Source organism: Mastigoproctus giganteus, chromosome 1, assembly GCF_048544385.1.
Source record: "Mastigoproctus giganteus isolate SK-2022 chromosome 1, ASM4854438v1, whole genome shotgun sequence".
NCBI classification, from domain to species: Eukaryota; Metazoa; Arthropoda; class Arachnida; order Uropygi; family Thelyphonidae; genus Mastigoproctus; species Mastigoproctus giganteus.
Window position 1 is genome coordinate 134,552,388 of NC_143575.1, and position 18,126 is coordinate 134,570,513.

At 37.4% G+C, this 18,126-nt stretch overlaps 1 protein-coding gene across 3 annotated transcripts in view; it reads right to left on the reverse strand.

Annotated features, from left to right (window-relative positions):
- LOC150091151 (activating signal cointegrator 1 complex subunit 1) overlaps positions 1-18,126 on the reverse strand; it is a 256,296-nt gene that overhangs the window by 35,862 nt on the left and 202,308 nt on the right. For all 3 annotated transcript variants that reach the window (XM_090382261.1, XM_090382253.1, XM_090382271.1), the window contains one exon: positions 9,270-9,462. In XM_090382261.1, the coding sequence (XP_090238387.1) occupies positions 9,270-9,462 (193 nt within the window). The remainder of the gene's footprint in view (positions 1-9,269; positions 9,463-18,126) is intronic.

Sequence of the window (18,126 nt, forward strand, 5' to 3'; positions counted from 1 at the left end):
GCCTTCTAAATAAGTTGCATCTTATAGTTGGTCAACTTTTTTGTAATTGGGTATCCAGTTTTCTGACTGCTCACTGCAAACAATGGTAAATGGCTCTCTGTCTTCTAACTTCTCCACTAAGGATGGCATTCCCCAAGGTTCAGTTCTTTCTCCCACTCTTTTTTCTCTTGTATATTAATGACTTTCTTCCATGGATTGGAAATGCTATCCACAGTTTTGGTGATGATAGTATATTTGAATTCCACCTTCCACTTTGAGAAACCTTGCCCTGCCTAAACAGCTTCAACTTCTCGAATATCCACTTCTAATTCCTTAAATGCTGATCTCCAAGTAATTCTGGGACAAATATAAATAATTTAATTTCAATATTTCTAAAACTCAGTCCTGTCTTATAACTCATAAACAGGATTCTTCTACTTCCATGCTTATCTTTGATGACACTCACTTTCTCATGTATTAGGGGTTCCCTATTAGGGATTACCCTGACTTCTAATTTCTCTTGGCATGAGCACATCACAAATATTGCTTCATCTGCATCTAAAAAACTGGGTTTTCTCTTTTGCTCTTGGCATTACTTTTCTTCTGAACAGCTACTCATTCTGTACAAATCTCAAATCTACCCTACCATGGAATATTGTTCCCACATCTGGGGTGGTGCACCCATAACTTCTCTCAAACTTCTGGACTCCATTTAAAAGAGGGCAGTTAGATTAATTAATGACCCATCTCTTACAAAGTCTCACTAATGTTTGGTTCACAGACATTCTGTTTCCACTGCTTGCCTTTTCTATAGATACTCCCATGCGCACTCCTCTTCTGAAGTGGCCTCTATAATTCCCCCTCCCTCTTCCATACCAGTCGGTATCCTTTTACTGTCCAATATAAAACTCACAGAAATAGCTCTTTTTTCTTTCCCTTATTTATTCCAACTTCCATTTACACATATTTCTTGAAAATTACAATCTACAGAAATTCAAGTCTAATGACAAGTATCTTCCTTCATTTTCTCAACCGTCAACCCATGCATGGTAAAGGTGAAAGGTTGAGAACTACTACTAAGTATTATAGATTCTAATATCTTTCATGTTTGGGGGTTTTTGCAAAAAAAAAAAAAAAAAAACTGTCAGAAGGTAAAGGGAACAGATGTTGCTTTTACAAAGGCAAGTACAACAGATTTAGACAGTTTTTAAATGCTTTTCAGTGGGAACAAATGACATTAACAAAAGCTTATGCAATCTGCAAAGCTGCTATGTTGTTGTTATTTGGTTTTTAGGAGCATTAGCAACTAAGGCCATATTGCTCCAGGGATATGCAGTGGTCATTCCCCGACCTTTCCACATCCTCCGTATTTGGCAGTCACGGGCTCGAACCCCAGTCTAATCAAGAAGCATGTGCTACGCACTGCTGCTCCTGCCCACCTGGCTATGGAGGCACCTGCAAAGCTACTATGTGGTTCATACCAACTAAGAGTTATTGTTCAAGGAGTAGGCCAAAACAGATGTCAAATGAAGTGATTAATAGCAGAGAAGAAAAATTTATGCAGTGATTGTAAATTAGATTTCAATAGAGCTTTTGATACTTTACCCACAATAAGAAGAAAGTAGTCTGCAAACAAGTTACTAAGAGGGATTAGGTGAATGAAAGGGATGAACCACAATTGATTCACTGGATAAGAATGACATAACTATTGATGACCCTAATAACAAACTAAATAACTTGAATATTTACTTTCTAAATTCTTCAATATCCATTTGATGTGCAAATGATTCAGTCTTAGCTTTTAAAAGATTATCATCTACAGGAATGTTTTTTGCAAGCATCATCATTAGCCATGCAAGAAAAGACTGTAGGAAATATTAAACGATTTCTCACAGTCAGGCTGCATGCTCATCAATTACTTCAACATATTTGATGCGTTCTGTCATTTTTAAACATGAATATTGTAATAAAAAAAAATTCAGATTAAGAGGTAGAAATTTATAGTTGTTATAGAGCAATCCTGTTATTTTCAATTTCATTATACTGAATGTAAAATAGCATTAGGTTAATGAGAAATTGGCTGGGACCAATCACATAGGACATTAAAAAGATGGTTTCTATAAAGAGCTTCAACTGTATAAGCAATTTAATCCTGCTAGATTGGGGGGGGGGGATGGATAGTCTTCCCAATGCCTATTAATTACTAATTGAATAAATTCATAGCTTCATTTAATTGTTATTTAAATCTATCTCCAGAAATACAAAATGGTGTAGTTTTATTTTTGATATTCTTTGTTTTGAAGCTATTTTGTACCTGGATTTGATGGTAACTCTACTGAAGTCTCGACAACCACTTAGTATTAGTAACCACAAGAAGGCAAGCTTATAAAGCATCAGCAAAAAAAAAAAAAAAAAAACTTCCTGCATCACCTGTCCATTCCTTCCAATAATTTGTCTAGTTCTTCCTTGAATTTACTCAAACTACCTACTTCCAACAACAGATGGAAGTTTGTTCCAACAATCAACAACCCGCTGGCTGAAGGGAAACCTCTGCACATTTATTCTGCAACCATCCTTCTTCAATTTGAATTTATGTCCACCTCATGTGTGTGTAATCTGAGCAAGAAGAAGAATGCCATCAGCATTCAGCTTGCGCAATCCATTCAAACCCTAAATACTTCAATCAGATCACCTCACAGGTGTCTAGTCACCAATGCTGCAATTTGCAGAATTTTCTGTAGAGCTTTTCTTGTTAAAAACCACCCTTTTGTTCCCTTCAATAATCTCGTTGTTCTCTGCACCCATTCCAGCTGATCTATATCTTTTTAAAATGAGGTCTACAGTAACTTCTTACAAAACAGAGTTACAATTTAGGTACAAAAGAAATATTTCTCAATTCACGAAATTAATTTTCTTTTAAAGGACAAAACAGACAAGAAGTTTTACACATGAAATACAGAGGAAAAAAAAACATCAAATCATACTGTATTCATATAATGGATGTGGGATAGTTATGGACAGAGCAAGATAAATACAGTTACCACGGCAGCTAAGAAATCTGGCTTGTCGTCTAGTATTTTACAGATCAGTCTAGTGGTGAAAATAAACATCTAGTTCATTATTTTATGATGGCCCTGTATCTTTGAAGGATTGGCATAACCTTTGAGTAAGGTACAGTATACAATGGAATCTTAGTATGGGTACTAAACTGCTGACAGCATTATTTTTCAGAATGAATCTCACTGTTTGCAGGAACAAGATGAAGACTGATAGATGGCCTTCTTTATATCTCGGCTCCATCAGGTTAGTGAAAAAAAACAAAGTTTGAGGGAGAGCATTTCATATTTAATATTAAAACAACAAACTTTATCCTTTTTTAATTGATTGTGGAAAAAAATAAATATTTCAAGATTGTTCATTTGCAAAAAGATTACACTGTTTATCTTATAGAGCTTCATTGCATACATGATTAACTGGTTAACTGGAGTTACTGGTTAAAGATGCATTCCAGGATCATCTAGACAAGATTGCAGAAATAATTCAAACACAGCATGAGTTTGTTAAGGGAAAGTCTTGTCTGACAAATTTGATTGGATGGCATAATGTGGTTACAAAGGAACTGGATGCAAAAAATAATTTTGATATCAAATACTTGGATTTCAGGAAAGATTTTGACACTGTTGGGCATGGAAGATTACTGTACAAATTGGAGCAGTATGGTATTAGGGTTTGTTGTTTTCTTTGTTATTTGGTTTTTAGGAGCATTAGCAACTAGGGCCATATTGCTCTGGGGATATGCGGTGGTCATTCCCTGACCTTTCCGCACCCTCCATATTTGGTATTAAGGGTAAGTTGCTACACTGGATAAAAGGGTGGTTGAGTGGGAGAAGACAGAGTGGTAATCAATGAATGCTGCTCTTCGAGGACTAATGTTATTAGTGTAGTCCCACAGGGTTCGGTGTTGGGCCCACTGTTGCTTTTTATATTTATCAATGATATTGATGAAGGTATATCAGGCTTAGTGTCGAAGTTTGCAGATGACACAAAGGTTGGCAGGGTTGTTAATGACAGTAATGGCAGTGTGCTACTGTAACAGGATGTAGAAAATTTGGGCAGATGGGCTGAGAAGTGGCAACTGAAGTTTAATATTGACAAATGCAAAGTACTGCATATTGTAGAAGTAACCCCAGGGTGGTAGAGAATAAAAGAGATGTGGGGGGGGGTAATTGTGCAGTCAGAAAACTCAAAAAACTCAACTAACCAGTATACTCATCAAATATTTTTCCAATAAGTTACACATTGCCTTTTTACAAAAATGTCTCCACCACAATATCATCCCTAAATTTGCCCGCCTTTTTCCTAAAAATAATTGCAAAAAATATCCCCATATCATACACCGCACATCTATTATGATCATCCGTGAAGAAATCAGGAAGAGATATAACAAAAAATATAGCCTTTTAAATAGTATACACCAACTCAGATTTTACCTTAAAAAAGAAATGACCCCTCATGCCTGGATCGAGTTCACCAACAAAAACAATACACGTATTAATGCTACCAACCAAGAAATAATACAAAGACATAATAAAAAATGGAATTCCCTTACGACTCGTTCCCCCACAAAAATCACCACCGTTAACCTCTCTTCCAAATCCTTTACACCCGCTGAACTTTCTGGCCTGGAATATGGCTTTAATTTTGCCATCAAAAATCAACATTACCCTATAAAAGACTGCATCGTTGAACTCCAGTCCAAACTCGAACATCATCCCGATAAATGGCGCCTAATGCACCAAACAAATAGTATTATTAATACCAAACTTTCTTCCTGCTCTAATATAAAAAAACAACAGCTTATGGATTTACACAAACTCAGTAAAACTTCTAACGTTATTATTCAAAAAGCTGATAAAGGTGATACGATCGTTATAATAGATAAAGACATCTACACCGAAAAATTAGAATCCATCTTAGCAGACCCAAACACATACATAAATGTTAATAACCATAACATCACAAGACTCAAAAATAAACTCGACATAATTCTCAGGAAACTCAGGCAAAATAGGGAAATCAACCTTTCCACACTACAGCAAATTGGAATTCGCAATAACATCCTCCCCCACATGTTTGGGATTATCAAGTTACACAAAGCTGACCACCCTTTAAGACCAATTGTATCATACAGCAATTCAGCTTTCGCTAATTTATCCTCCTTCCTGGTTAAAATTATAACCCCCCCCTTACTAAATTTTCCACATTCAAGATCAATAACACCAATCAAGCTTTTCAAAAAATTAATAATATCACAATATCCGATACAGACATCCTAGCTTCCTATGACGTTACTTCTCTTTACACGAATGTCCATATTCCATTTACTTTACAAGCCCTACGCAAATTCTTAGAAACAGACGATACCTTAACAAAACGTACCTCCCTTTCTATAGACCATATCCTTGAACTCACCACCCTTCTATTAGAAGCAAGATTTTTTAGATTCAACAAAAAAATCTTTCAACAAATATTTGGCTTACCAATGGGACTAGGGATTTCAGCCCCATTATCTGAAATCTACCTAGCCGCCATTGAAAGCCAAATTCTACACCCCTTTCCCCCCTGAACTAAAACTATACATGCGCTATGCCGACGACATTCTTGTAATAGGCAACAGATCCATTATTGATAACCTCTTCATAAAACTTAACTCTGTACACGATAGACTTAAATTCACCCTTGAAATTGGACAAAATAATCAGATTAATTTCCTTAATCTTACTATCTATATAACAGGCACAAAATTAAATACGAAAATTTTCAGGAAAAATACAAACACCGGTAAATACTTACATTTTGCTTCTCATCACCCTCTAAACACTAAAAAGGCAGTTTTATATAACCAAATTCACAATGCACTAAAGTACAGTTCCTTACCCACTGACCTTCACAATGAAATACAGTATATCACCGACAAATTTATATCCAGAGGTTACCCCCACCAACTTATTTTAAATACAATCCTTAACGCTAAAAATAAAATTAAATCTAACACCCCAACCAAAGACAAAAATAAAACAAACATCCGCATAGTCCTCCCTTACCACAATGAACTAGCAGGACAGTTCCGACGCCTATTTAACAACACTGATATCTCCCTTGTTTTTTCCACCTACAACAAATTAGGATCCTTCTTCAGCACCTATAAAGACACATACAAATATCCTACAAACGACCTTAATAATATTATATACCTCATCAATTGTCAACCAAACTGCAACACATGTTATATCGGAAGTACCACTACTAAATTTGGCTCATCAAAAACATCCAATACCCGTGCATACTACCATTTTCATAGTCTCATGTCCAACCAATCTGTCACAGAACTTACAACTCATGCCCAGACTCACAACCACAACCCGCTCATCGACTCTGCCATTTCCATCATTAAACTAAAATCCAGTTACAGAATACTCCAATATGAAGCCCTAGTTATTGAATGGTACAAGCACCACTCTAACCTCAAAATTCTAAATTCTAAACTCCCCTTCAATCTTTCCCCAATTTGGAACCTCTCGAGATTAAAGTTCCCACATGTCAAAAAAGGCATCACGAGAGTATAATTTTTTATTCTTAAAATATCACGCGCGTTCTCTCCCCACACATTGCCAACTGAAGACGTTCTCTAACTAATGAAAGTCCTCGTAAAGACTATTGGCTTCATCGGATTCACTTACATAGTTTTTAATTATTCCTTCTTCTCTTTATTTCGATGACAACCAAGGATTGGATGTGTACACTTCTATTTCCTTGCGCCTATTTAACTCAGTCAACTTTTACCTACTTCCCTCCCTTTTAATTTTTCAATTCAACAACTCAACTTAAACATTAACCACGCTTCCTAAGTAAACCATCGCAGATTAATTTCAAGGTGAGTACCGCTTTTTAAGCTTTCGCTATTCCTTTCTAGGAATTTGATAGCTTAAACAAATTCAAGGAGGAACTGGACAGGCTTTTGGAAGGAATGGATATGTGAAATTGGTTTTTCTTTTTCTTTTGGCTGATGCTGCATAATTCTGCATAATGTTTCATCGCTTGCTTCTATTGCTACTACTATGATGGTTGTAAATCAAAAGAGTGATGTAATAATTTATCATCTAGTGTGCTTTTCGATTTGTGCTGCTTTGGTGAGTTGGTAATAGTGAGCATTTATCATTTATAATTAACATAAAATAAATAAAAGTTAATCATAATGTAATCTAAAAGCGTTGTTTTACTAAGTTTAATTATCACTGAATCATAACAGCATGGGGTTCATTGATATTGGCTGATTTGGGAAGTTGACATTACAGTAAATGACTGTGAAAACACTTTTAAATGGACTAGCCCCAAAGAGCACCATAAATGGGAAAGTGTTATAAGTGGAACTCCCTGTTTGGAAGCAATTTTTCATTTTTAATCAATATTTTGATAGATAACATTAATTTTTTTTAGCTTTTTTGAGAGTTTATGAAGTAATGGTGTATACATAAGTTGAAAACCTGTACAATTTATGTACTACACTTGTTTTTTTTTTTGGCACCTTAACTTTTTTTTTTGAATGAAACTAAATTTATCTTGAGTATTATATTATATTCTATATGATGTGATAAATGTTGTATTCACGTAATAATGCTGTCATTAATGAAATTTTATTTATTGATTTCATTCAAGTATGCATTTGCATGCATTCCTCAGCGAAAATGAATATCTAGACACTGAGCTGTAAATAATGGCTTATCGGCATCTCAACAGTTGAGTTAAATATGATGCCTGGTATCACTATTGAAGAAGCAGTAATTTTAAATTTCAATCACCAGATAGCAGTCAAATTGGCGCTATGCATTCCATGAACCCCACAGAATGAGCTACCATTGGAAATAAATAATGAAGAGTGATGGGAATGCCACCTGTCATCACAACCAGTAATAGCACATTATAATCACAATATCTAAAAAGAGCACCTTATCAACACTAATGAGAAAATTAGTGTTGATAATATCAACACTAATGAGAAAAGTCTTACATGGCAATATCAACTTAAAATATTGCTTTGAAATAAATCAAAATTAATTTTATCTTATTGTGTTCACTAATAATTAACTAAAAATTTATATTAGGTTAGAAATAACTGTTTGGAAATTAAGAAAAGGGTGAAAATCTATACAACAGAGTTGGTGATTTCTTTGCATTTAGGACATAAAAGTTAGCTACAAAATTATAAAAAAAAAAAAAAAAAAGGCTGAAATTGTCATATTTTATTAGCATGTACTAAATGAATATGCTTAATGACATTCAAACTAAAATTTTTACACCAGAATGAGTTGAGTTTATAAAGCTTTTGTGGCAGTAATCACAGGGCAACCAGGGAGATCACATGTGTTCAGGTGTTCCATCACCACCATCATTATCCAGAAATTCTAAAACCATCCTTCCAAAGTGTAGCCAGACTGCTATGTAAACACTGAAATAAACACTCATGAAGTTGTCAGCCTAAATCAGTGACAGATCAAGAAAATACAGTGGATGTGAGAGCAAAGATGGCAGTTAGCCTTACAAGTTCAATTTATTATGTAGAATGGGAGAAAAAAATAATTCCACCCTTAGAAATTAAAGTATTCTCACACAAACAGAATATTATAATATTTGGATAGGAATCTCAATTTTTTGCAAACCAGTAAATGTCTCCTCCTTGGATGTATGTGCTCACACAGAGAATGAACATTATTTGTGCCAATGTAATCTTGCATGGATATAACTATGGTTCCAAGGCAATGAGTCTCTGGGATTCAAACTCTTTGATGAGCACATGAACTAACATGCATTTGGTCAAATAACAACTGTAGCTAATTTGATAATTTGCCACTGAATACACAGTGCAAAATGTGGTTCCAGCATATGTTGTGACATGTTCAGCACTTTCCTCTTATGGTAAATCAAAAACTGAAACACAAATAGATCTCAATAGGTTTCTTTTGTTGCCTGATCCTATCTCCCCCCCCCCCCCCCGATTTCATTTTTTGATGCCATGTTAAAAAGCATGCAGTAATGACAAAACCTCTGTCACTTCAGCACTTACAAAAATGAACTGATAATGTGCTGAACTGAACTTCTTAAAGAAAATTTTAGGCATCCTCGCTAATTCAAAAATAAAAACTTTAGAAAAAGCTGTTTCTTCTCATTTTTATACTAACTTTGTATCACAATATACATGCATGAATGTTTTGTATCAAATATTTTTAACCTACCTGTAAAATACTACGACCATCAAAGGTTTCTCTTGGTTTCTTCTTCCTACTGCTAAAACTAGTAACACCAGATTGGTCATTACGAAACAGTGTATTGATGACAGTGATATGTAGTTTGACTCTCTCAAACTGCTGTTGCATAAGACCAGATGATATAAACTTTTCAACCAAACTGTCAGCCAGTTTCTGTAACCTATCAAAAGTTACATTTATATTCTATATAAAAAAATTTTGATTTAGAACTATTGCCATTTTCAAGAAATAGTACATCTCAACACGAGTTTATATACAGTTGCTAAAAACTCTCCCTATATGAAAGCTTTTTATAGTGAAATTCTCAGAATAAGAATGATGACATAGAGAAATCTCCATATTGTTTAATGGCATTATTTAAAAATAACCAGTCAAGTGTGCATAAATTAACCAATTTAACAAAAAAATTGCTGAAACTGCATATAATGTGATTCTTATAGATAACTTTTCACATGATTCTTGTTGATTATCTGCCTTCATTATGTAAATGTACAGGATGAAAAAAAATTAGCTAAAGCTACAACACTTCCATCCTCCTGCCCCCTTCATCTTTGCAGACAAAATGACAAATGTTTGTTTAGATGGCACTACTTTTCTAAACTTTTGCAAAGCTATCTAAATAAGATGCTTCAAGTGTTGCACTGCAAACAAATCAACAGAAATTCTCCTTTGTATTTTACATACAAATAAATAACAGTGTTATTTGTTTGTATGTAAATAAATGCCATTCACCATGTCAGGACCATGAATTTTTTTTATCCTGCACATGAATCCTCCCCACAACGTGCCACCACGTTGAAATGCATAATAGGAGTACTATCAAACAATTAAAAATGCCAATAAACATAAATATGAACAGTGCTTCCCTTCTATCTATCTTTAAGTCTATGCGTCGGACATGCGCTTTTGAGCTCTTGCCTTTTTGCCTTTTGTCTGGGAGAACTCCATTCAAGAGTTATATTGTTAATTTCCTCTTCGGGAGAGCTTCCGAGTCGTAATAATTCTGATTGTATATATTTAGCAGAGTTTGAGTTGGTTAGGTTTTAATTTTTTCAACTTTAGCCATGGAAGGCTGGTTATTCCAGTAACGGCTTATTCCATCCTCCCGCACCCACCACAGCAATCACCTCCAGCTATGGCCAGCGAAGGACAAACAACCACAGCAACAGAACCTACAGCTATGGCCAGCAGTGACCCTGACACTGGAAGCCACACCCTGCGACAACAGGTGAATACCTCAAGGTCCAAAAGGTCAGTAACTGTTAATACTTATGCCAGTGCCGTATCTAATGGAATATGCTTGCCGCCAGCGAAAACCCCCTCCCTTGCGACCAACAATAGCACATACACGGTCGAACAATGCTCCTACAAATGAAGCAACTGCTATTACTTCCCGTGAAAATGGAATAGTAATCTTTGCTACAAAGGAAAACACCCCTTCAGAGCAGTACCTTAAATGATTGCGGAGAAAGTACTACCGAAAAATATTACTCACGCCTCTTGTGTGGCAGCAACTGTGCAGGTGTATTTCAGCCACCCCTCGTGGATGTAAACTATCCTGCAAAACAGAATAGACATCAGCCTTCATCACCTGGAAGCAGCGCCAATTGCCTTAGCACTAACAAAAGTTACAATATCAAATGTTCCACCTGAAATTCCTCAGAGGAACTTTATCCAAATATGGATCCATTACCAGAAAAATACACACACTTTTCTGCAGCAACTATGAAACTGGAATTTTCGCATATAAAAAGCTTTTGAAGGCAAGCACTTATGCACTTCGCCAACAGCACAGCAAACAACATCCCTAAACTCATCAATGCCAATTTAAACAGAATTCTTTACACGTTTTATACTTCCATTTCCTCACAATGTTTCTTCTGCCACGAAGAGAGCCATATCAGGAAAAACTGCCTGCATATCTCCAGCCCTTCTGAAAGTAATACTGAAATTCAGGGATCACTAACCAAGACCGGGCCAGGCCAGATGCACAAAGCATGCTGACTGTTGGAGAAAATGGGATACTGAAGAAACTATCGAACAGTCTGAGATGCTTTGCACACCAAACTCATCACAAAAAGAAAACTCAACAACCACAGAAAACCAGGACACATTCTCTTCAGAAGGCCCACCAACCGAAACAAGAGGTTTTTCTTGGAATGAACCCCCAAAGCTGTCCATATCCAAAGTAACAAAACACAAGAAGACAGCACATATGCTAGTAGGAAAAGAGCCAGCTGCTAACAAAAACAACAGGATCGACGAAAAGAAGTAGAGAACGCTACAGAAGTCAAACAGTCAGATCACAAATAAGCCCATAAAGTACGGAAATAAATAAGAAAGTAGAAACCATCCACAACTCAAATGAAGAACTTCAATTTCTGGAGGCAGAAGAAGAGCACAACCATGATTCCCATTATTCAGATGCTTCAGAAGATGAGGAAAGCAACTTTCCCTTCACATCAACCTTTGCCCGTCTACCAGGGGCAAAGGTTGATGACGTTGTAGAGCAGATATCATCTTTTAAGGGCACAAAAGGTGATATAGTTGTACACATTGGCAATAATGATATTAAGAGTAGGAGACCGGAAGAATTACTTAACAAGTACAAGTCACTGTTGAAAAAAAGCTGTGAATTAGGGTTGAATTTGAAAGTGTCTGCAATTCTGCCCAGACACGAGAGGAGGGAGTACATGGTGAGAGCTTTGTCGATCAATTCGGCCCTGGAAAGATTGTGCAAGGCTCAAGGGTTAGAATTTTTTTCAGCCTGGTCTGTACTTGTTAACAGGAGAGACTGCTTCTACAGGGAGGATACACTTAAATAGAAAGTGTGCAAGAATATTTGCTGATGCATTCGGGGCAATGTTTGGTGGGTCGGAAAACTGCTAGCTTGGGGGATACAAGGACTAATAGATTAACAGTAGCCACTGGCAGAGGTGAAAGTGATTCTTGCACTGCTTCCATTGGAACGAGCAGCAGCCTGGAAAACAAGATGCAGGGTATTTCACAGACTGCTGGGAGTCATTGCAGTACAAGAAAACACATGGGTTGTGTTAGGGTAGATAAGAATAGGAACAGGTGCATGTATACTTACATGTACACCAATGCTAGGGGAGTTTAGTAAATAAATTTGATGAATTTGAGGTATTGCTCAAAGCATCAAAGGTGGATATTGTTGGGATATCAGAGACGTGGTATCACACAGATATAAGAAATGCAGAACTGGAATTTGGGGAGTACAATATGTACAGAAAGGATAGACAGGATAGGAAGGGAGGAGGGGTTATGCTATTAGTTAAGAAACACATAAAATCCAAGGAAGTGAAGTCAGTCGACATCGCTGGGCAGTGCAGTCGAGTCAGTTTGGTGTGACATAAGCACTGGGAGATCAAAATTGAGAGTAGGAGTGTGCTATAGGCCTAATGACTCTGATGAGTATAATAAGAAACTGTACAGGGAAATAGAGTGGGCCAGTAAATCAGAGAGGCTTATAATAGGAGATTTTAATTTCCCAGATATTGACTGGAATTTGGGGGCTGGTCACTCACACACTAGCAAGGCTTTTGTGGAATTATTGGATGATTGTTTTCTACATCAGCATGTTCGGGAGGCAACTAGACGGAGTAATACTCTTTATTTGATTATCAGTAGTAATTCTTCATGCATTAAGAATCTGCAGATAAAGGAACCACTAGGTGGCAGTGATCACAGTGTGCTGAATTGGGATTTACACAAAGAGGTAACTACCATCAGGGGTAAAGGGAAGGGTTTTTGCTTTTGTAAAGGCGACTACGATGGTCTGAGACAGTATTTAAATTCTATACAGTGGGACCAACTGATGATGTTACCAACAGCAAATTCAAAATGGGAAGCATGCAAAGAACTTATCTTACAAGCTACTAGGCTTTACATACAAACTAAGAAATATTGTTCAAGGTTTAGGCCTAAATGGTTGTCAGATGAACTAATGAGACATATGGCAGAGAAGAAAAATGCATGGGATACATATAAATTAACATGTGACACAGAAGCCTATGATAGATATAAGTTGATCTGTATCCAAGTTACAAAGGAGGTTAGGCAGATTAAGAGAAATCTTTGGCAAAGGATGCAAAGAAAAACAGCAAAGAGTTCTTTACTTATGTAAACTAGAAGGAAGGGGATGAATCAGATTGGTCCACTTGATATCAAAGGTTCAACTGTTGATGATCCTGCTCAGGTAGCTAACACTAAATGAATATTTTGCATCGACATTCACTCATGAGGAGTTATTCAGCGAGGGTAATGCCAGAGGCATATTCATCTCTGTCAGTAAGCTAGATAATATTGTAATCACTGAGAGTAAAGTGGAGGAGAAATTGTTGAAGATAAACACAAGAAAGGCATCTGGGGGGGATGGGATCTATCCAGTTATATTAAAGGAGGCAGCAAAGGAAGTAAGCAAACCCTTAGCCATAATTATGAGAGCTTCCTTGGACTCAGGGGAGGTACCCATAGACTCACACCTGGAGATGTGCAAATGTGACCCCAATTCAAAAAAGGAGGATTAAAGGCTGACACAAGTAATTATAGACCTGTGAGTTTCACTTCTGTTCAGGGAAAATTAATGGAAGCACTGGTTAACTGCAGGATCATCTAGACAAGACTTCAATTATAGCTCGGACACAGCACGGTTTTGTTAAGGAAAAGTCTTGCCTGACCAATTTGATTGGATACTATGATGCAGTCACAAAATAACTGGATGCAGGGAATAACTTTGATATTATATACTTGGATCTTAGAAAGGCTTCTGATACTGTTGCACATGGAAGACTGCTGCACAAATTGGAGCAGGGTGGCATTGGAGGCAAAGGATAAAGCTGCTAGGGATAAAGGGGTGGTTGAGGGGGAGAAGACAGGGAGTGGTAATCAATGGAAACTGCTCATCGTGGACTAATGTTATTAGTGGAGTCCCTAAGGGTTCAGTGTTGGGTTCATTATTGTTTTCTGTATTTATGAATAATATTGATGACAGTATATCAAGCTTAATGTCCAAGTTTGCAGACGATACAAAGGTTGGCAGGGTTGTTAAGAACACTATTGATGCTATGCTGCTGCAACAGGACCTGGAAAGGTTGAGCAGATGGGCTGAGAGGTGGCAAATGAAGTTTAACATGCAACGTATCAACTCTGTGATACTACACTGACAGTGGTAGAGAATGAAAAGGACCTGGGGGTAATTGTGCAGGCAGGTATGAAGTACTCTAAGCAGTGCAGACGAGCTCCAAGAGTAGCTCATGGTGTCTTGTCAATGATATATAGGAATTTTTCTAGCAGGGATAAGGAGGTGATTATTCCCTTGTATAAGGCAATGATCAGGCCACACCTTGAGTACTGTATACAGGTCTGGAGGCCTCATTTCAAGAAGGATGTAGAGCTGCTGGAACAAGTACAGAGAGGGCAACAAGATTAGTGAATGGAACAAAGGGTTGCTCTTACGAAGAAAGGCTTAAGTTTTGCAAATTACAGTGTCTGGAGACTAGGCACCGGCGATGTGATCTGATAGAGGTGTATAAAGCCTTGAATGGTTTGAGCATGCTCAATGCTGATGGGATTCTTCCTCTTGCTCAGAATACTCACCTGAGAGGGCATAAATTCAAATTGAGGAAAGACAGATGTAGGATAGATGTGAGGAAATTTTCCTTTAGCCAGCGGGTAGTTGGTTGGTGGAATAGACTTCCATCCCTTGTTGTGGAAGTTGATAGCCTAAATAAATTTAAGGCTCAGCTGGACAGGTATTTCGAACGAACGGAGGGGTGAAGTGGAAGTGTTTTTTTTTTTTTTTGGCTGATGCTGCATAAGCTTGCTTTCTTGCATCATATGCCTCTACTAATGCTAATGCAAATGGCCCTTTAACTGTGGAAAAACTATGTTCCTTTCTAAGGAAAATTTGCGGCTCTCCACAGAAGCTGGTGACAGCTCTGAAGTTCACCACTAACATACCAGAGCTCATCTCACAACTTAAAGATCTGCATTCTAAACAAAAAGGAAAATAAAGGACAGGGCAGGCGAGAATAGATCTAAGCATCTGTACAACTTTTTTTTTTTTTTTTTATTGTATGATGTGAGCAATACACAAAGAAACCAGTTTTTTCCTGCTTCCTTCGTGTATTGTGGCCATGAGATCCAACCGGATAGTGTGGCACCATCGTGATATTCGAACCCATGACTTTTTGGTTGCCAGGCAGGCACTTTATCCACCCGGCTACTACTTAATATGAGCTGGAACAATGATACCATCAATCAGGATGCTAACCGCTCTCAAAAAATTTGCAAAACCTTTACCATTATTACTGTAGATAATGAGGACATTTAGCATGTTGTTACTTAATGCAAGAGGATGTTCGTCTGCATTGTGTAATAAACTGGCCCTTGACCAGGTCGAACGACATCATGCCGACCTACTCCTCCTGCAAGAAACAAATATTAAAGAAGACACAGGGCCATCTTTAAAATGGGCAGACTGGCCATCATCAGCCTTCATCGTAAGTGTGCCTGTAAACTGAAGGTGATAGCAGAGATCGCTGGCAACACAATTTACGCCACCTTGGATACACCCCAAAAGGGAACCCTGCATATCTTTAACAACTATATGCCACAGCAGGACCAACTTGCTATTCAAATAACCAACTTCATACAGAGCCATCTCTCTGCAATAGATCGGGAACACATAATTCTTGCTGGCGATTTCAACTGCATTCTTGACCCAGAAATGGACAGAGCGTGATGCACTGAGTTGCACAATGTTAATCAACAACCTGCAGGCCTTGGTAAACAACAATGAACTGGTCGACGCATTTAGACACCAGCACCCAGAAGAAAAGTCCTACACCTGGAGATCAGCAAATACAGCATCAGGAAGACTCCCTTACAAAGCCTGATTGGACAGATACTACATCCCAAAACACACCCCGTAGTCAGAAGCATCACACATATCCCATCTTATATCTCAGATCACTCCTTTGTCAAACTGCAACTCTCCTTCTCACCCAATTACTTCAAAAGTGGAGGTGTTTATTGGATGTTCAACAATAGCCTTCTTCAAGATAGAGAATATATCTCTAAACTAAAAGATCGGGTATCCAACCTTGCCCAATCCAAAGACAGATTGTAACCCATGAACACATGGTGGCCTAGATTTAAAAGTCAACCGAGATCATTCTCACAAATCTACAGCCATCAGAAGAGCCAACAAAAGCGTATTAACCTCTACCAACTTGAGCAAAGACTGAAGCAACTATCACCTGATAGTCTGGCCCATCAGTCAACACTGCAGGCCATTCAAACTCACTTGGAACACACAGCCAAAGGTACCCTACTGAGATCAAGACACGACCATATAACTCTTTCGGATGCTCCAACCAAATACTTTTTCTCATTAGAACGCAGACATCACAAAGCAACCACCATTTCAGCTCCAAGAAGGAAACATTACTGAAGACCCAGAGCAAATCTTCTCTGAAGTAATCAGATTTTATCACGAAATATACAGTTCCCAGTTCCCAAGAAGTATACAGTTCTCTACAAAGGCAACTGAGGAAATCCTTTTGGGACTCAAAAAAATCCACCCAACAGTCCAACACAGCATAGAGATAAGAATAAAATGAACTATAGTAATAGGCCCTGAGAAAATAAACCTTGTGGGAAGAAGACTGCAAGAGCTAATAGAACACTGGAATGTATTGCAAAAAATCTAGATTTCTATAATGACCACTCATACTACATATTACTAAGATAGTTTATTTACCAATTAACTAAATCACTATACATTAGGTAATGTTTTGGAAACCTTTCCAGAACCCGTCCTCAGTCCATACACACAGGAGGGCCATACAGAAGACTTAGTTCCAGAATTAAAGAACAAAATGCAATATGGGAGGATACAAAAATGCGACACAGCCCTGAAATAATTCTAGTCCCTTCCACAGACCAAAAGTACAACAAAAGAAAATTTAAGGAAGCATTCTTTATAAAAATTTTTGAGGCCACTTCTGTAATTGGTTGAATTCAACCAAATTTATAAAGGTAACAGAAGAAGAAGAAAGACCCAAAAAAAACAAAAAAGAAAACTCCAAATACCAGAAGAACAGTCTAACCTCAAATTCCTCCTTCCCCCACCTCATCCAGAAATAGGCAGCACAACAACCCACAGAGCACCTGAACATGAGGATTGGGTCTGTCCACCTCAAGACTACAATTCACCAAAAATCACCAGATCCAAGACATCCTGCTAATGGGCAATTAATTAGAAATCTCATGTATAAATAAACTGTTAACAGCAACTCTTGCCAGAATGTGCACTTGGAACTGAGACATTCGGCAAGCAGGAAGCTGGGGCAATGTGTAAGAAATTATTCTGGCAAGTTTCCCGAAATTTTACTGTAATGTATAGTGATTTAGTTAATAGCCAAATAAACTATCTTAATATTCCCGTGGTATAAGAGTGGTCATTACAGAAACCTAGATTCCATGAAAAACCACCACATAACATCCTTCTCCAACTATATTCTAAGTAACTTCTAAACCACATCTTCCACGGATTGTATATTCACCATCTTGTGATAATTATTTTTGTGAATGGGGAAAGCAATCCATGACATATAAGCATCAAGCAACTTCAAATGGTGAAGTCGTTTACCAGTAGGATGCATATATGGATGGATTGAAAACAGAAATGACTGTAAGTGTGGCAGTTCTTTCCTACTTTCACAGTTCATAATCCATACAGATTATGAACGTAATCTGTAATCACCACAATTCATAATCTATACAGACTCCCTGAGTG